This window comes from Platichthys flesus, chromosome 2 (genome assembly GCF_949316205.1).
Source record: "Platichthys flesus chromosome 2, fPlaFle2.1, whole genome shotgun sequence".
Classification (NCBI taxonomy): Eukaryota; Metazoa; Chordata; class Actinopteri; order Pleuronectiformes; family Pleuronectidae; genus Platichthys; species Platichthys flesus.
Genome location: NC_084946.1, coordinates 26,149,154 through 26,169,865, shown reverse-complemented (window position 1 = coordinate 26,169,865; position 20,712 = coordinate 26,149,154). Strand labels below are relative to the sequence as shown.

At 46.3% G+C, this 20,712-nt stretch overlaps 1 protein-coding gene across 2 annotated transcripts; it reads left to right on the top strand.

The window, feature by feature from the left end:
• The first annotated feature begins 590 nt into the window (after positions 1-590).
• On the top strand, positions 591-20,692 carry tasora (transcription activation suppressor a). 2 transcript variants are annotated; one of them, XM_062408820.1, is made up of 28 exons: positions 591-1,007; positions 3,011-3,156; positions 3,561-3,653; positions 3,851-3,923; positions 4,060-4,151; positions 4,410-4,541; positions 4,700-4,809; positions 5,068-5,099; positions 5,241-5,346; positions 5,446-5,549; positions 5,930-6,033; positions 6,417-6,489; positions 6,657-6,731; positions 6,938-7,131; positions 7,329-7,619; positions 7,749-7,935; positions 8,701-8,829; positions 9,031-9,167; positions 9,645-9,798; positions 10,022-10,489; positions 10,653-12,016; positions 12,140-12,262; positions 12,645-12,804; positions 13,049-13,157; positions 13,526-13,704; positions 13,791-13,940; positions 18,499-19,237; positions 19,914-20,692. In XM_062408820.1, exons 1-28 carry the CDS (start codon positions 722-724, stop codon positions 20,401-20,403), a joined length of 6,300 nt encoding a protein of 2,099 aa, XP_062264804.1. In that variant the 5' UTR covers positions 591-721; the 3' UTR covers positions 20,404-20,692. The 2 variants fall into 2 exon arrangements, with proteins under 2 accessions (XP_062264804.1, XP_062264809.1); XM_062408825.1 differs by lacking the exons at positions 18,499-19,237; positions 19,914-20,692 and adding exons at positions 16,159-16,280; positions 16,598-18,492.
• The last annotated feature ends 20 nt before the right edge of the window (positions 20,693-20,712 follow it).

Genomic DNA, 20,712 nt, shown 5'->3' with positions numbered 1-20,712 from the left:
GAGTTTATTATTTTACAAGTGATAAACCTGAGCTGGAGACTGAGCTTCAAACCTTCTACTTAGATGCTTACGTCTCCATCTCTACTGTTGCCCGTTCAACCAATCAGGAGGTGGCTTTCCCCGCCTCTTTTCTAAATCAAAACTTCGGATTTGTCCCGAATATTTTAGCATCATATTTACTTTAGTGAAATATATCCCTTTTATTGACCATTAAATAACTAAAAATGTAAAGGCCAATACAATTTTATATAATTATAATATAATATAAATATAATTATATTACATATTATATTATGTATATTATATATATATAAACCATAGATTATATATATTTTAGCTGACATTTCTAATTTAACATTAAATTAAAGTTATGTTAATTCAAGTTTTATACTATATTATATAAAGTTATATTATATGATAAGTTTAAATATGCTTTATAAATAAACTTGATTTGATTATAGTAAATAAGAATAGAATAGAATAGCTATCTGACACTGGAGTGTAAATGTTTCTCCAGCAGGTGGCAGCAAAGCAACATGTCGCTCGGCAGCTGCAGGTAAATATCAGAGAAGAAGACCCCCGCTCCAGGAAACATGGTTATGTGTTGGTTCGAGTCCCTGAGCTGCTGCTGCGGGAACCGCAGGTAACAGCGGGGTGCTCCCGGGGCTCGACCTGAGAGACGGTGACGGAGTAACGGTCCGGAGGAGGAGAGGACCCCAGCATGGACGACAGCCTGGCCCGGAGGCCGGCAGCCCGGCCGCGGAGGCTGTCTGCTGCCGCCGCGGACTCCGGAGCTAACGTTAGCCTGCAAGATGGCGAGGTGAGCGAGGGCATCGAGCTGCAGCCCGCCAGAGAACCACCGACGGCGGCGGACAGACCGGGTGCTGCCGCCGCTGCCGCCGGGATCACGGACAGGAGGAGCTCGGCTCCGCAGGGGGTTCACCAGAGGCATATGCCGATGGAGCCCAAGAAGTTCCAGATACCGAAGAAGACCAGGGAGAAGAGAGGTGAGCTCCTCCCGCAGACTAACCCTGCTCTTCAGTCACATCACACAACACAACAGACGAGAGTCCCGCACATTCAATTTGACTTTATACTTTAACGTTCACTCCTTTATTTTGAATTTGCGCCTCACTCGTTTCCGTGAAGTGATCGCGAAGTGGCACAGCAAATGACAAGTTCCATTATCGGACGGCTGAACATAATTTCCTCCCCCTGATCTGCTTTAAATATTCTACAATTTGAATTTCCATCATGTGTACGTTCTGCTCCGGTGCCTTATAGATATCATCATTAATCCCTAACGACGGCGCTTAGTGTGACTCCCAACGGGTTCGGACGATGCTAGCTAGCGGTTAGCGGCCAACTGACGTAAACAACAGTTTTTATCGTGTGTTGGTCGCTGCTCCGCTTCACCGGGACTTTCATGAGGAAGTGATTTTGATCTCATGGTCGAAAGAAGCGTTTCACCTGTTTGTTAATGTGAGAACGTGTGACACTGCACGAGGGCTGCCTCGGTTTGTTTACATGAGAGAGTGGATACGTGTGTGTGTGTGGGTGTGGGTGTTTGGGGGTGTGTGTTTTCATGGCACTATGTATTATCAATATGGCATTAAATTCATTCACAAACTACAGGAGGCCTTTTGCACAATTTCAGAGGCACATACACTCGTGTGTCTGATACATGCCTGATTTATTTTATTAAGATCCATGAACCAATATTTGAGAAATCCAGGAAACCAATATCACCATGTTAAGAAAAGTGTAAAAGCTTCTTCTGGGGCTCTTTCCTGATTCAAATCCTCGCGCCATATTTCGTGGTGCTGCAGTTTATTGTGTAATCTCACTTTAAAACAGAACAAACCAAAAATCAAACCCAGCCACAATCAAAGTAGACGGATGTGAAAACCTACTTGTCAGAGACCTCCTTGGTTCTTTTGACCGTAGCCTCATTGTTGAGCTGTGTGCGGTTAAATATTTGAATATATGTCCAGTTCAACCTGAGAGACTCAAGACTTTAGTTCAATGATTAACTGCACTTCAGACAAACACAAATATTGAGGACACACATTTACACAACAGAACACATTAAGCTGGATTAAACCGCAGTGACTTCTGTGCCGTGGTTGATGCTGCAGAGTATCAACCGAATCATCTCGGTCATTAAAGCTATTTAAGTTTGTATCAGGGCAAGTAACTGTCTGGAAATGGATCCAGATATTCAGTGAGTCTGGAACCATTTCATCCTGATTCCTAAGTTGTTGGAGATGAGCATTTTTATCTTAGATCCCTGACCTTGTGCACAGACACATTTTAAAGTTGTGGGTGGCACAGTCTTTCTCGGGTGTTCGATGCCGCAGCTGCTGCCTCGGTCTCCTGAGACTCGACCACATAAGGGAACAAACACGGCCACTGTTTTAATTGAGGAGGAACAATCGCTGCTTGTGTTTGTTCCCCAGCTGCTGAAACCCTGTGTTTGGGTGTGTCCCCACCTGAGAGGGGCTGGATGCTTCATAGAGGACCGTTTGTATTGGGACAGTTATTGTCCCAATAATGTGGTTTCTGATATGTCAGAAATTGGAAATGAGCTCAGGTTAATGTGTCTGTATGTGTTTGTAGACCACAGGGATGAAGTTGGAAGATGTTAGCTTACTAACTTTTAAACTGAAGTCAGCTCTGGTTGTGCCTGATGGGTCTGTGGCACTGTGTTGTATCTGAAACATCTCCTTTCTTTTCTTCCCATGTTTAGTGTTTGTTGTTTTCTTGTGCACTGCAGGATTCTAATATCAATATACAGCCCTGTCTCTCACATTACAGTATTAGTCCTAAATGCATCTGTTGCTCAGTTTGTCCAACACTGCCTGTGTGCGGACGAGGGCTTTGTTTGTATTACCTTTTAAAGTAGAGATGTTCTAATCCCTTTTTGTTCCTCTCTGATACCAGTTCAGAAACATTGAGGATTCATTTTTTAAGGATTATTCATTGACCCTCATTGTCGTGTTTCTTCCAGCTCTCTTCCGAGATGTCTCCACGGAGTCCAGGGAGTTTGAAGACATGGTGAACATCCTGACCTCCAGTTACTTTGACGCTGGCTCCGCCGGCTGCTTCACCTACTGCAAACCTCGCCTGGTCTACAGCGAGCTGCCGGAGAAAGAGGTGAGAGCTGGACGTGTGGAGGGCTCGAGGAAACGCTCCACATTCACTACTTTAATATGTGATATTACTGCAGCATTACATGCACATAGAATCTTTTTAGTTTGGAGCCTCAAGCGATTGTTAATATTTTCAGCTGTACTTCCAATAATTTGGAGGCCTGTGACAGAGAGGTGGAGGTCATGATGATCGAGTAGAGCTCGTATGATACGTATCTTCAGGTTAGATGTAGATACGGTAAAAATATGGGATGCTGATAGTGTTGACATCTTTAAACTCAGGCTTTAAACTATCTCGTAAGTCTGGGGTTTGATCAAGTATGGTTTGTAGATGTTATTTTATATAAGAGGTGGGATTGATCAAATGTAAATGTTGCTTTGTTCATGCGTGTGTGTGTGTGTTTTCAGTTTGTGGAGAGGAGGAGGGAGATGAAGATGGACGGGAGGACGGACACGGAGCTGGAGGAGAGTTACGGTTTCATGTTGGCTGAGGCTCACAAGGTGAGATTAACGCTGAGTCACTGCTTTGTTTTGTCCAATTGGAAAACAAGAGGTTATAAATGAGCTAAACACAAACACGTGGATGAATTTATGTTAAACTGCGACTGGGATCCATTGAAGAATTGATTATTATTTGATGAGCCATATCCTTAATAATGATATTGATTGTTATTGTTTTTATAATTTGTTTGTTGTAGGTGCACCAGCTCTGTGAGAGCGGTCTGTGTGTGGGTCAGAGCTGGATCACAGTGCTGGGAAACCCCAGTAAAGGTACGAGCGGGCAGATACACACGTTTCACTCTTTCCATCTGTTTCTTGTTCAGTCTGACATGAAAGGAGAGCTCATACATTAAGCACACAAACTCATGTGTTCTTATTATTATTGTGTGTGTGCATCTGTCTGCAGGAGTGTATCTGTCCAGGTACTCTGACCTGCTTCAGATTAACCCCTTCACCCCGGGAGCCACTGGGGAGATCATCATCTTCAAAGTGATGAAGGTAAATTACTGTCATCACCAGTCTGTTACCTTATGGAAACATAATGTTACCAATGATGTTGAACACATGGACATGACCATGAACGTGTACACGTGTAACATCTCAATAACAGACCAAACTTTTGGATTACTAATCATAATAAATTAAAACAATAAGTGACACAGCACGACTCAGCTGGAGCTAAAGCTCTGCTCGTTGTAAATATTTGTGGTTACACTCTGTGATAATTAATGAAATTGTCTCTTACTTTGGTTTCAGGGAAAAGTGAAGAGTATCTATGAAAACATGAAGAACATTCTAGATCCAACCCCTCGCTTCGACAGCCACATCTTCAAGAACTCCAGCAAAGTCACTTCCCTCACGTCCTACCGCGCCTTCGAATTCACGCAGGTAAACAAACATCCACACGCTCACTACAGTCTACAATCAGATTGTGTTGACTTGTTAGGGACATTAGATCATTTATGCTGAGTCCACATATTTCTATCGTTTTACTTCAGGAACATGAAACATGACTTTGAACTTTTCCATTATGTTGTGTATTCCAGCATTACTTCTACGAGTACCAGTTCGATGAACTGCGGCAGCGACCTCGCCAGGTTTGTCCGTATGCCGTCGTCTCCCTCCTGTTCAAAGGAAAGGACACGCCCCTTCTGAGGTATGCACATCTGGATATAAGAAAACAGTCGTGCGTTATTCCAACATGTGAGATTTAATGACACTCAAATGTGAAAAATGAACACCAGATAAGCCAATGCAGAGATCTGTGGACCGATCGGGAAGTCACTGAAAACGTTATCATCTGGAATGTAGAGGTCTTAGAATATTCAGCTCTAGATTTCTGTTTTGTTGATCCTTCTGATCTCAGCTCTAGATTTGTGAAATGACCGTTTCTCTGTCTGTTGTGTTTGAACAGGATGAACAGTCAGATTTCAGAGGTGAGCAAAGGTGAGCACTGGTCCCAGTTTCCTATTCACTACAGCTCCAATATCAGACATGATGACAAGTCTTCACTTTACTGTCCTGCCTTGAACCTGCTACTAACGACCGTGACCCCTCCCTTTCCCTCCCCCCCTCTCTCTCTCTCAGAGCGAGCCCAGTTCACCGTGTGGACCGGAGATCTGGTGCAAGGCGACCGGGTTCTCTTCCAGATCTCCCTTCGCTCCTTTTCGCCGCCCTTCCTGCCCCACAGACTGTGAGTACTGTGTTAAAAGGGAGGTGTCTCTGTTATATTTAGACCTCCTCCGATCTCAAAATGATTCCCTGTGTGTATCTCGCCGTGTGTCTCCTTCAGACCAGAGAAGTTGAAAATCGGTTGTGTGATGAGACTTGTCCAGGTCACCAAGGTCCTCCCCTCCAGCCTGTTCTCCTACCACCTCTACAGCAGCAGCCAGGAAGGTGAAGTCCAACGAGCCCTCAGACTGATGAGTCCTCACACACCAGACTGAACCTGATGGTTCTCACTAAACTCTCATTTTGTGTTGACGTCACATATTTTTTTAAGTGATGAGAATTTCAGCAAATTTTTTTTTACAATTTAAATTTGTTGAACTGCTTGTACTACAACATAGGACATCAAATATTCTTTAAAGATCATTATTATTAAAGATAATATATATGTACATGGCATTACATAACATTTGCATGCACTCATTTTATAGGGAGACAATACTAAACAGGTTTCATTCCCATTTGCATGGTTAGTTTTGTATCGTCTGACTGTTAGTAACATCAAACTGAATTTATCACCGTGTGTGTGTGTCTGTGTGTGTTTGTAGTTGTGGAGGACGGACATTGCTGCAGTCTTCTCGAGGTGGTTGACAAAAGTCGGTCAACGACCAACGTGACGAAACTCCTGCAGGAGCTGGAGATGACCAGAGTGGTGGGTGGTGCTTCCTCTCACATTGAGCCTCACTTCATTTAGCTGAGTGCATTGGTTGCAGTTACATTAAAGTGTAGCTACACTCTAGAGAAGGAGCAGGATCAAATGTAAGATTCCTTTAAAAATATTCTTCTTTATTCACTAACTCTATATTTTTCCACTTGCCTCTACCTGGACATTATTTCCGATCATTGTTTATCTTCTGTCGAGATGGACTTTTGGGGGCGATGCTGATAATTTGTGTGCGATCTATTTCAGTAGAGAGGTAAAGAACAACGATGGAGGGAAGAGAAGGGGAAACAAAGCTAAAGGAAAGAAAGTGTGGGAGCTCAAAGGAAGTTAGACAAGAGCTGTTGAATAAGAGTCGTCTGCTCTCTGCACAGGTTCTGGTGACTCCACTGACCGAGCGAGGATTTCTCTTTCTGCTCTCCAGTGTTCAGATGACCTCACCTTCTGGTATGTGATGGGACAGATTGGGTGTAATGGTAAAATATGTAGAGGATAATCTTTGGCCAAAAACTGTCGATGTTGGATTATAATCTCATGTGACTTTCTCATGGTTAAAAAGGATTTAACATAAAACAACATGTTACGTCTATTTTATGATGTTTTTCTGTTTCCAGAGCGAGAAGGGGACTGGAAGAGGTGTCTTCAGGCCTTGTTTGTTTTTCCTGAGTCAAGAGACGTCTCCAAATCCAGTGAGTAACACAGGGACGGATGAGCGTGGGATTAATTTCTATTCAGTGATCCATCATCTATTGTTTTAATGGCTCATTTAAAACTGTTTAGCTAATATTAGCCCAAAGGCAAATAAAGCGGATTGTCTTGTTTGTATTTTGACTGTTAATATAACTTATTCAGATAAGTGCAGCTTTCACAACCATTTTCCTATTTCTTCCCATAGCATCCAGGTGGGCCTCCTCTGCCCATGATGCCTCAGTGTCGATGTCTGCTGCCACACTGATGCCGCGTCTGAGTACGTTTATCCCAGCGTTGCATCACGCCCTCGTCAAGACCCGAGCGAACCCCGCCCCCGAGCTGTCAGCCGGCGTGGAGCGCCAGGCGAAAGAATACCTCATCGGCCTGGAGGAGGGAAAGGTGCAGCCAGCAACTCTTTCAACTGAAACCCTCTCATCTCTGTTTGACCTGCTCTTAACTCTGAGAATTTACCTGAAAGTCCCCAGAAACATGTCTGGTCTCAGATCAGGTTCTGGCTCTGTTCGGGCCAGTTAAGTTTTTCCTGACCGAACTGGCAAAACCTTTTCTTCATGGATGTTTCGGTCTTCACCCTCCAGGTTCGGCAGTACCCCATGGGCGAATACGACTCCAACCAAGATGAGCATGAGAAGGATTTCCCCGCTCCCAAACACCACAAGGTGAACATGGACTACTATCTGCGCTCCTACCTGCACAACCCGGCCCTCTACCTGCTGTCAGTGGGCCGGGCCAGGCAGGTGGTGGAGGCGCACTGTGGCCCCGAGGAGCCACAGCAGGAGAGGCCCAGGAAGAGCTGTGCAGGCCAGAGAGAGTCGACGGGGAAGGAGGTGACGAGCAGCTCTACAGACGGACATTCCAACACTAAGAAGGTGATAAATAGTATACCATTATTAGATATGTAAGTTATACGTTATTAGTTAGTATGATGTTATGAGGATGATCTAGAAATACCCTGTTATCGTTATGATGGCCTGAAGTGTTTGTTCTTTGCCATTTAGCTGCAGCAGCTCGTAGACCTGGTTTTGACCTGTAAGAGGAACGCAGAAAACGAGGTGAAGAGGGAGGAACGAGGAGAGGGAACGCTGAAGAGACCGGGGAGGAAGAGGAGGAAGCAGCAGGTGGCAGCGAGGGCCCTTAAATTCCTGAAGGCTACTCAGGAACCTGGAGGAGATTCCAAGATTCCAGGTGAGGAAACGTTGAAGCCCTGGCTGAAGAGGTGGAGCTGGTTGACCTCTAATCACAGGGTTAGGGATTCCAGTGCCGGATCCTCCTGTTCACAGATTTATCTGTAACGTACGAGTCGTTGAGTAAGTTACTGAAGCCCAAACTGCAACAGTCTGAATCTGATGGTTGAATGAGGATCAAATTATCAAGAGTTTAGCATTTCCAGACCTGTTCCCATTTTCAGTCGGGTCTGGATATTGTTCATTTTCTAATTCCAAGGGGGCGTTATCAGAGCTGTGACCAATCAGACCACGGCAACTTGATGTAATGCAGAGTGACAGAAAAATATAAACACCCTTGGATTCTGCCTGGTCTGATAAACATCACTCTGAGTCAGCTGATTTCCTTTAGCTGTACTTATTTCTGATTCAGACTCAAACTCTGTTTTTCTTCTTTTCTAAAAACAGGTTGAAGCAGAAAGGTTGAAAGGTCTACCCTCAATATTAAATATATTAATGCATAATAGATCAAAATAAAGGTCAATATTAAATCAGAAATGATTGTTCCCCTAAATCTGACCACAAGTGACTCAATCCACTTAAAGTGAAGGAAAGAGGAATATGAAAGTGTGTCGCAGCTCAAGAGCTGAAAACATAATAGAAGTGTTATTATTTATTATTATAATGTGTGAAACCTGTTTTAAATGATTACCGACTCTGACTGACCACAGCTCATGGATTGTTTGTTCTTATGTTTGTTTTCTTTCTTTCGGCTCTTGGCTCCAAGTCGATGGAAGCCAGGCGCCGGCCTCTGATGACTCTCTGACATCTGTGATTGGCTCAGTGGGTTTGAGAGACGTTGATCTGAGAGAAGATGGATCTGAGCTTGCTGCCCAACTTGTCATGCTGCTGACAGGTGACTGGATGTTGAGAAGCCTTTTCTTTTTCAGTAGCAGTTAAACGTTCACATCCTGTTTCATTTGCTCATGTCTCAATGAATAACCTGAAAGAGCTTGAAGGACATCATGAAATAATTTGTTATGGTGATGACAACATCATGTTCTATGAAAAACAAATGTTAGTCTCTTAAATCAAACGTTTCTTTGCTCACCGACAGGCCTCAAACAGTCTGCCAGGGGCCTGGTCAGTCAGGAGGAGGAGCAGAGGGAATCCTCTCCGTTTGATAGGCTGGCCACTAAGCTGGGCCTGCCCACCAACTGTGACATCGACCTGAGGAAGCAGGAAGAGCTGGAGGTAAGAGACAAACTTAATGTCAACCCGGTTCCCCCGAAACGGTGGAAGGAGCTCTGCGTGTTTCCGCCTCAGGGACCAGGATATCATTAGGGTTCTGTAGATTCCCTGTTGATGGGGTAGCGTTTGGGACTGCACCTGCAAAGCAGTCAATCATGATCAACAGCATCACAGGTTGAATCTCCAGCACGTTGGGAGATTCAACCTGTCGTTCCAGTTCATTGCTGAATGCTGTAGCTCTTGATTTCACACGTCTGGAGTCTGATTTGCTGGATCTTCCCAGGTCCTCAGACCGCGTTGGATCCTCTGGCATTCAACAATCTGAAGGAACCTTTTTAGATGAAATAAGTTCTTTAGACTAAAGTTTCTTGTTGCTTTTGTTCCAAACAGATTGTATCATATGATCACGGCAGATCTCAGCTAACAAAGTGTGTGTGTGTGTGTGTGTGTGTGTGTCTGTGTGTGTCTGTGTGTGTGCAGGAGCAGACTGCAGGCAGCGTCAGCAGTCTGGAGGGATTCAGCCCGAGCTCGCACAGCGGGGAGATGAACCGACGAGGCCTGGGGAGGGGAGCAGGAGTAAACGAAGGTGACGAAGACGAGGGGCTGATCCCATGGGTCCTCATCCCCATAACAGGTCAGTCGGAGATTTGTGTGTTTGACATATGTTCCGTCTCCCTGTTCCCAGTTTAGTTCAAGTATTTTTTACTCTGCCCAGTACTCAGGAAAATGGCAACAAATATCAGATCCCTATTTAACTGTAGCTTTTTAAATGTTAGGTGAATATTACTGTGTCAAGATCGTTCTACCATAATTAATGATGTTTATGAAAGTTCAAATGAGCTCTTGACTGTGTGCAGGTCTGAGTTCAGATCGTTACTCCCAGAGAGACAGAAACATCCCAACGGATCCTCGCTTCCAGCACCTCGCCACAGCAACCAGCGTCAGCACGACGACCAAACCTCCCGGGAAGACCCCCGCCCCGTCCCCCCCGTCCCCCGAGCCCAGCCCTCCTCCCTTCCCCTCTCAGTGCCCATCACCTGACCCCAGCCCCCCCCTTTCACCTTCCCAATGCCCGTCTCCAGAGCCCAGTCCCCCTCTATCGCCGTCTCAATGCCCCTCCCCGGAGCTCAGCCCCCCCACTTCTCCCTATCGATGCCCATCTCTTCAGCCTCAACAGTCTACTTGCCACCGTATGTCCCCCTCCCCCTCCCCCTCCCTGTCCTGGGGCCGGTCCCCAGAGCCGATGGAGCACATCCCACCTAACAAGGGCTTTACTGGTGCTAATGAGGAGGGACTCGCCCCCACAGCCTCCAGAGAGTTTAAAGGTAATGTCAGCCGACTGGAGTTCGGTGTCTACTTCTTGAATTTTAGACACAATTTGAAAATGTCATCGTAATGTTTGCGCAAACAAAAGATGAGAGTGCACCAATTTAGTTTTTTATCCTTTGCTTATAAACACATTATTGAAGTTAGGCTTCTTTCCTGCAGGTATTTCCAGGGACGGACGAGAGAAGAATGAAGAGCCATCTGTTCCTCCAGCTCCAGAGAGGAGGACAAGCCCCTCGTCACCACTCTCTGTGAAGGAGTATGCAGATGGGGAACTGCAGGAGATGGCGGAGGGAGGTGCAGTGACTCCAGTTGAGGAGAAAGAAAGTCAACCAGTTGAAAAAGTGCAAAAACGAAGGGAAGAGAAATCCCCAGAGTGTAAACGAGGTGGGGAGGAGGTGGGTGAAAAGAAACAAAAGGGAGAAGTGAAGGAAAAGGTTGGTGGCTCTTCTCCGTCCGTGTCCTCACCTCCTACACGACCTCTCAGAGATATTGACAGCATCGTGGACAAACATCTTGGCAACTTCTCCTCCGAGATGCAGCTCCTCCTGCAGGAGGAGAGCATTCACTACATCTTCCCACAGTCCCCTCACTCCACCTCCAACACAGAAACCACTGCACCTCTAGACAAACCCCCAAAAACGTTGACGTCTCAGTTTTCAGAGTATGTGTCTTTCTACAACCCCTGTCTCCCTGTGAACGACTACGTGAGCTCTCTGAAGGACGGCATTAACAGCATGTTGGTGGAGTTAGGTGGCAGCAGGCGGAGCCACGACGCCGACACCAGCCGGACTAACAGTGACATGTTGGCGAGCAGTGTGAGCTCTTTTGTGGCCAGCATCCGAGCAGGTAATACAAAATCAGGCAGCGATGATGAGTCTTCGGCTCCCGGAGGTGAACTGAGCGCTGCTCGTCCCGGCTCGTCAGTCACTCAGACTCCTGCACTCCCCAGAGGAGGTGAAGTGTGGCAGCCAGTTGCAACCAGACAGTTTCCTGATGCAACAACCAGCAGGAATTCTACAACTTCTAATGCCACTTTATCAACTCCTACCTCTGCCTCTGGTTCCGTTTACAAGTCTACCGACACCAGCGACTGCCATGCTCCCTCAGACAAGTTGTCCCAGTCCCACTGGAAACCACAGCAAAGTCCCACTTCAGAGATCCACAGAACTGGAGCTCAAGATATCAGACTAACACAAGACAGAAACTTCAGGATCATACATCGAGCCACTGATGTAGAAGCTGGGAGAAGTGATACAGGGTTGAACTCTAACTTGACCCCCCCGGGGTCCAGCAGTGTTTCTCGGCCCTCCCTCGAACCTCCACCTCCTGCCGAGCCGGTCTCCAGCTCGGCCTCTGTTACCACCTTCGCTCCCCCGACCACAGTGCTGAGCAACCTGATCAACCAGCTGCAGCCGGAGGTGTTCAGCAGTCTGGTGAAGATCATCAAAGATGTCAAAAAGAAGACGCTGCAGTTCTACCTCCACAGCACAGAGGAGAGGGACCCGCTCCTAGAAGACATCAGGGTAACTAGTATAATTACTACAGTAATCAATATCTAGCTTTTCTTTGCTCAAGTCCTTTGATGATTTACTATATTTTTGTGAATATGTATTTATGGTTTAGTATGTTTGTCTGTTATTTTACAGGAACACATGTTGAAGCAGGGAAACACGGAGCAGAGTCCTGTGACCTTTCTGAATCATGAAAACCCCGACAACCGACTGCTGGTCATCATCCAGAACAAAGACATCGCTGGACACATACACAAGGTGCCTCTGACGGATGAGTGTAACAACTGGTTCTGTTCTGCTCCTTCCTGAATGTCGGAGGCAGTTAACAGATCCAGATCTTGTATGAAAAGAAGTTCCAACTGATGAGTATGTTCAGCTTCTGTCTCCCTGCGTTGTTAACCTGGAGAACTCTGCAGATTAGCTGCTCAGTTCTGAAACCGCAGGTCGAGAGTGGTTTCTGTTGTTTGTTGTTTGTTGTTTGTTAACGTTCCTCTGACTTGACACTGTAACGTCAGGTTATTTGCTCTGTTGGGCGATTTTACACCTAATGGTCCGGACCAGGGTTGTAATGAGCTGATGACAGCGGGCAGCCTCCATGTTGGTTGTAATCAGGATGTGTGTGTGTTTGTGCACCCATCAGATCCCAAACCTGGTTTCTCTGAAGCGTCGGCCCTCGGTTGTGTTCGTGGGGATCGATACACTCGACGACATCAGGAACAACAGCTACAACGAGCTCTTTGTTTCGGGAGGATCCATTGTTTCAGATGAGATGATCCTCAATCCTGACTTCATCAGTCATGGTACGTCAGCGCTTTAGATTCAATGACAGGAGCTAAATGTTTCTTTAAGGTGATTTAATATAAATCTTCTTTTTATTTTAGTATTTTCGCCAATTAGTCTTGACACGTTTTTATTATTGCTAGAAATTACCTAATATTTTGCAAAAACATTGATCAATATTTTTGTCGATTATTAGTCGAATGCATTAGTGGCAGTGGATTTATGTCTTAAGGATTTGTTGGTTGATGAGATGTTGATCTGCAGGTCGGCTGGCTGAGCTGCTGCTGCTCCTGGAGCAGCACGGCTCTCTGGAGAGTGTCTGGAAGTGGAAAGTTCACTGCAAAACCCACAAGAAACTGAAAGAGCAAGCCAGGTACTGACACTGTGTCCACACAAGATGACGTCGACACAGTAACACAACAGACAGATGAATAAACAAATGCATTCACAGCCATGTTCTTGTTTCTTGCTCAGGTTTTTGTTTAAGTGGAACAATGTTTTTAGGATCTCTGTTAACTGGTCTTGTTCTGTATTTGCCTGAATATCAATCTGGTTTGAAAAGACACTGGACCGACCCTAATGCCACCTCGTGACGATCCCCTGGCACCTGTAGAGTTTCCTGTTTATCAGCCATTAGAATAAGAACAGCTCACCTAGTATATGTTTCATTCTGTAGTTTGTAATTCACAGAGGAAAGTTGGTCTTTTAATGTGTGTTTGTGTGTGTTTGTTTGGTTGTAAGGTTCAGTCGAGAGGCAGCCAATGTCCTGGACCTACTCTCAGCCTATCAGAAGCGGCAAATTGTTGAGTTCCTCCCATATCATCACTGCGACATGATGAACCATCAGTCACCCGACCTGGACTGTCTTATCGAGCTCCAGGCCCGCTACACACAGTACCGACACACAATCTTCCTGACCGGTACGTTCCAGCACTGACAACACAACACAGACTCAGTGGCTTCCTGGTTTGATCCTCATCTGAATGTCTTTGTTTCCTCGACCCAGAGCATTGTCACGAGAAGCTGCCTGCCTACTCCAGTCAAGGCGTCATCGTGGCCGGGATCGAAGAGCTTCTGCACAACTTCACCAGGCTGGTCGGCTGCCATGACATGAAGGACAAGCAACCAGCCAAGGACGTTCTGCTGGCGAACAAAGGTCAGTTGTGTAGTTTGAATGAGATGGGAAAACATATTCAAATGTCTATTTAAATGTCTGCCTGCAGTGGCAGTCAAACACCCTACCTCTTGCAGACGGTGGCTTTTGCAAATGAAAACCAAATTCTCTTCTTTACGACACAAAGAAAACAAAGAGTTTATTTCTGATTGATTTCTAACGGACAAACTGGGAGTAAAAGCACGGGTTAATGTAGATAGAGAGATCAGGATACAGGATGCTTACAGTACATTGAGAAATACTCCACAAGGATTACATCTCCTCTCCTACTCCAACTGTCACTGGGGTTGACAACACAAAGGTGGAACCTATGTCAGAAGAAATTACGTCACTATTAGATAAACAGGAAGACTTTTGTTAAAAATGTTCTTACAAATTAGCTCCCCCTCTTCTTAGCGTGGTACTGAATCCATTAGACAAGGTTTTCCTCCACCTGTATTTACCTGGGTCAGCATTTCTCCTCTTAAAACACACACACTGAATATGCAGGTCGTTCCAGACCATAATGCATTGCGTTAGGGGCGTGAAATGCATTGTGGAAGATGTATTTTATTTGGGTCATTTGTTAGAATGCACACAACACTGATAGTAGCTCAAAACATTCCCTGATGAGCCACTAGTCAAGGTTCAGGGGGAGAGACGTGTTGTAGGAGCAGTAAAAGTCAGCGACCGTCTTTGTTGTGATAGTTTCTCTCGAGTCGTGGCTGAACACGAGCCCTGACGCCATATCTGAAGTGTGTCTTCATCCTAGTGTTGATAGTGTGTCTGTGTGGTTGTATCCTATTTTCTGTATTGCCTGCAACGTCAATACTTTACAAAATGTGTTACTGTGTTTTCCCATGGCCACGGTACCTCAGGTTCATCTGAGGAAGGTTCCATCTTCTTCTCTTGCTTTTTGGAGAAAATCATTTATTCAGTCAACCAGAGCTTCTTGTTTCTGGTTTCCCTTGCACTTGATGTGGAGACTGGGTTTTGTGTGTGTCTCAATTAAACTGGACATCGTTGGTGCTGTGGGGGGGAAACTCTTTGATTCGTCTGACTACAATTTCTTGTTGGACCTGGCTGGGTTTGAGTATTTGGGTGTGTTACACTCCTTGCAAGCACAGGTCATGTGTCAGTTTTGCCTGGATGGTCCTGGTGATCTTAAGTCGTATCAAGGCTGGTACTTGTGCTTTATCCTGTCACGATTGTAATGACAAACGTAATCCTACTACTTTACTCTTTCCTTCACTGTCTTGTTTGGATCTTACCCCGTGGCTCTGATTTGAGTTGCATTAGCTGTATGATACCGCTTTTCTCACCAGGAGATATTTGTTTGTTTTACATTTTTGCATTTGTCGCGAGTTTGAAGCCTGCAGTGATTCCAGCGGGGGGGGGGGGGGCACCACCTGCTGTGGTCACACACCGAATTCTCCTGAGTTTCTATGGACTTTATATTATGAGGCCAGGTGGAGAAAGTTCACAGAGGCTCTCACTCGGATATTTGTGTCCACTCATGAACGTCCTCCAGAGATTTTAAAAGCAGCTTTAGTAACAGTAGCTCCAATTCTCACCAATTCTTACCAGTCACACTAATTAAGGACCCCTGTTTTTATCAGGTTTCAAACCAGCTTGCTCTACTGGTGTCCTTGAGAGAACCCCAGCAGGTTACTGTTCAAACCATCAGTGAGGTACATGTTTGGGTTCAATTTGAACTGGTTGTGATGGACTCCATCTAACACAAGTGTCAATCTGGGCTCTGAATCCCCATGTCCATGTCTTGAGTTACATGGACTACCATGCTACTTCCTGTCTAGCAGCTGGCTGGGTTGTAAAGGCTGTACGCTTTGTAGCAGGGGGAGCGAGGCTGAGCACGTCCAAGTTTCTCTAAACACCAGATTAAACCAAACTAATAACACAGTGAAGCTGGTTTGTTTGAGGTCTCCTCTCCTAGACTGTGCTGGTGACTGATGGAAAGGCTGAACCTGGACACTGGCTCCTCCCATAATAACTCTATTCCCTCTCTTATTGGGCATAGATTTGCATATCTGACATATTGAAGAATTGATGGACAACAACTGTTTTCTTTAGGTCACGAACAAACAAGTCATCACACACATGCAACGATCAGCTCTGAAGTGTGGCCTCAGTATCTGGATCAAAGCAGTCAATTCCCTTCTCTCCCTCTCTCTCTCTCCCTGTGTGTTGTCTCGTGGGGCAGAATGCAGTGTTGATCTGTGCTCCCTTCTCACAACGGTAAGCCAGAAGATAATGGCAACCAACAACAGCAGCAACCCATGTGTTGAATTACATAACTTGATGCCCCTTGGTTTAAGAGAGTTGGTAAGTCAACTTAAATTTACTTCATTCCAGATGATGTTTTATCAAAAACCCTTATGGGGCTTAGGAGTCAAGTCAGGCTTGCCTTCTCGATACCATTCTGTTAATCAGACCCAGTCAGAGATGGACTCATCTATTTGTAGAGAAAATTAAAATTGTGATCACCATCATCCTTAGTCTTAGATTTTTGTGATGATACGAGAAATAATTAATAGGGACAATGATCTAGGACTTAAGTCTGGGTTCTAATCAAACAGCCTGCAGACGCCCAGCTGGGTTTGAGGTTTGTCCAGGTCACTAATTTGCTGCCTTGCCCCTAGACCGGCACCAGGGAAAGAGACCAACCTCCCCCTGCAAGCAACCAAGACTCTTCCTGCAGCTGCCTCACCCCCCCACTGCTTACCAGTCCCCTGGCCAATAGTACCAAGGGACAACAGGGAGAGGAACACGGCTACAGCTCAGTGGATCCCAGCCCAGAACAAGGCCTTCATAGACCTGTAAGACAGGAACATGTGGGGCTCAATGGACAAACTGACAACTACTCTAAACTGATCCGATTACTTGATGAATCCGAGTCCTACTCTGCTCAGCCCCTGGCTCCTCAACACTTCACTCGCTTGCAGCTGTATAACCGCCAATATCAGAAATTCAGGGACAGGCAACTTCTAGACCCCAAGGTTTGGAAGGACATCTACTATTCCAGACCAGGCCGGGTACCGCACCACCAGCCTTACCATCATCTTGGGGAGCGGTATCGGGAGCTCAGGGCCACCAGCACTGTTGCCTTTGCTAGTTCTGCTCGCCACCGCTCTCATCAGTGGAGGGTGGCCTGTGGAGTGACGTGCTACAACCACCCTGAAGGACCTTGGTGCGAAGTCCAGTCCCAGGACGGGACCCAGATCTGCATTCTTGCAGCTCTCCCCATGTCAGACACCCCTCAAACTGTTGTTCAACTCTCTGCCAAGATCGCTAGGCACCACCCCTCTGTTCCCCCCCACTGAACCTTCATCACTCCATCCACCTGATAGGAGATATGACTCACCTTGGCAAAATCCAGGAGAGGGTATGGGGGGGGAGAACACACAAAGGGAGAGAAAGAGGAGGAACACTGACTGCTTCACAGACTGGAAAGTCATTTGAGAGCTTTTATTTATATGTTGTATGTGAATTATCAACTGTTTTGTAGTTGTCAATTATTTTTCAGACTTTTTTTTATATTTTTCAATCACATGAAAAGCGAATGCAATAGTAGATTTAACATAATCTGTATCTTGACCCTGTGAATACATGTCAGCAATCATGTGATGAGACTTATCGGTTCGATAGCTGTATACAGTTTAACTCTGAGAGGAGAATTTTTCGGAAGATTTCAGTTTAGAAGGAACAGGGATGAAAATGACTAAGAATTATGGGTTTCTAAATCATTTTATCAAATTATTTTCTGACTATTTGTTCACTTTGCTGAATAAACAAAGAAAACTGACCTGACTTTTTTGTGACACAGCATTCTGTCATCTTTTCGGTCCGGTCTCATTTCCCTAAGGCTCCTCCAGCTACTTTTCAGTAAGACCTCTCGCTTTCTAGCAACTTTCTCAAACATTCGATTTGTTCAGAATAGTTCAGACTTGAGCCGTTGCAGGTGAAGCCCAGAATGAGATTGTGAGACCATCCTCATATGCACATGGAGGAGCATGGAGGTCCCACACCAGAGACATTACTTTGGACTCAAGTGGTCCACCTTGTGTTGTGTTACAGGAAAATGATAGGATTCATCAAAGTGGGTAGAATGTGCTGTCTGTGATCGATGTTTCACAGCAACACATTGAACAGGTGGAGTGACGTGTGCTGATGACTGACAGGCTGCCATTCCATCGCTGTGCTAATACATCATCACACAGCAGAGCCAGATATTCACTCCTTTAATTCCACCCATTTTACAACCTGTCAAACGCCGCCATTCTGCTTTCTCTCCCCTCGTTCTACTGTCCCCCACTTCCACTGTCTCCTTCTCCTTTATTCAGTAACTCACCCCCACCTCTCCCGTTTCCCTCTCTTCTGTCTGCTGTCTCTTTCCCCCGTGTCTGCCATCTCTCCCCAAAGACTGCCACTGTCTCTTCTCCTCTCTCTCATCCTACTTTCTCTACATCTGTTCCGGTTTCTCTCCTCCCCCGTTGCTCTCCTGTATCTTGCTGCTTCTCTGACTGCTCTCCTCCGTCCTCAGGTCCCGGCTGGCAGCTGAGTCCCGGTGACTCTGTGTCGGGCTCTGAACGCTCAGCCTCTATCATCCCTGAGCACATTCCCCCCCTGTCCTCCAGCGAGCCACCCATACATCTCACGCAGCAGCCGAGCTCCGGCCTCAACGCGCTCCATCATCTCACCGACCAGCTCGTCCCAGACGCCTCCTTTAAAGATGGCGGGCCTCTGCCTTCGGACACAGACTTTGAGGTTCTGAGTCAGGCCATCTCTCAGCTGCGGGCCGAGCGTCAGGCGCAGCTGCAGCAGCAGCGGCTGGAATGCCAGGAGAGAGTCCTTTCCAATTCTCTCCACAGAGGCAGCGGTCAGGCCACTCCTCCTGTTGGTCAAGGAGGTGTCATTGAGTCCGTCCAGTTCACTGCAGGCAGGAACACTGGGGCAGACACTCACTCCACCCTACAGCCGGAGAGGAGGCAGGACAGAGGGGAGCCTCCCACAGAGGGACAGAGGAGGGGAAGTGCTCTGGGAGGAGGAGGAGGAGGAGGATTGTTGGGAGTAAAGGTGGATCCCAGGATCGGTGACGCTTCAACCTCTTCATCCAATAATAACGCAGCTGCCGTGACAGGACCAAACGGTCAGACCGACCCAACCAGCGCAGAGAGAGAACCAGCAGATCAACGAGCTGAACCAGCCTTTCCCAAAGCAGCTCAACATGGTGCTGCCGCCTCCAGTACCTTCTCCTGTCCTGTGGAGGGCGACAGATCAAGGTTCGTACGTTTACATCTGTTTACTACTCAGTTGGTGGTTTAAACCAACATAGTTCAAACTAGTGTGGGAGCAACAACGTACGACAACTTTGTGGAACCATCAGACTTCAGGTGTTAGTTTGAACCTTTGGTGAGTGTGATGTCATTTCTTGGGGAATCTTCAAATGCTTAATATCACTAAACTCTGTACAACCTCTGCTGAAAGGCAGGGAGTCAATAAACCATAATAAACCAAAGAAGTACTGATATTGTGTTATAAATTTAATACCAAAATCAATGAACATGTTTTTTAAATCAAATTCAACACAAAACAATAGATTTCTGAATATGGGAACTTTTCTTACAAGCATATCGATTTATCAGGATCTCGAAAAACAATAACTTCAATAACCGTTTACGGGACGTCCACTTTCAGATGGTTAACGATGCATTACACATTGTAAGTTGTGATGTCAACAAGCGATGTCTCATCTAGAGACTCAGAATATACAACAACAAACTTTTGGTGGAAAAGATTTGACTGTTGTGTTACCACGACCACATCAAGTGTTTTGAACATAAACAGTTTACAATATAAAAGTAAAGTGAAGCTGGTTTAGTTAAATTCACGTTGTGCAGAGTCGGAGGATCTCAAAAGAGTTTGTCTCTTTGCTGAACTTCATGTTTCTCTCTGCAGAGACGTGCTCTCAGGCCAGGAGCAGCCAATCAGTGCAGAGGGAGCACTTCCTGGAATCAGCACAGCCAGTGACACTGAGGTATCCGGAAGTGTGACCATGGTGACTGGCCAGGAGGACAACTCGCATCCTGCTCTACTGCAACAGATCCAGGAGCAGCAACACTTTCTGCAGCTGAGTACGTTGAACCCACAACCACTGGCCCACAGCCGGCGGCAGCAGTGGAGCGCCCTGCCCCCCCGCTTCCTGCCTCCAATCCCCAGCCAGCACTTCTCCACGGGGCCAACGCTGAGGCCCCGCTCTGCCCAGGGGAGGACCATCGGCCTCTTAGGGCCACCACCCACCTGGCCTGGGGGCGTGGTCTGGGGCTTCCCTCAGGCTCCCCCTCCGGCTCCCACTCCCCCTTCACTGCTGGGGGTTTACTACAACCCCGCAGCTCAGGGCAGCAGCAGGTACAGAGGGGGGCAGAGAGGAGGCTTTAACGGGATGTAGCCGATGGACCCAGGGGACCTGCTCCTGTAACCTCCGCCCACCTGCCGCAGCTCAAGTAGCTCACTTACTGTAAAGGACTAAGATGGACAGACTGTCGCACACGTCTTCCAGTGCTCCGTCTTCCTGTCGTGTAAAAAGTACTTTTTCGTTCTGAACGTTCGGTTTGTTGGTCTGGGAGCTGTCTGTGTTTCGAAAGTGACTCTAAATGACTAGTTTTAACTTAAAAATCATTTGTGTTTTTTTTACAGAGATTTGTTGTATTAAACTTCAGTGCATGAACCAGAGTTCACTTCCAAGTCTCTGTCTCAG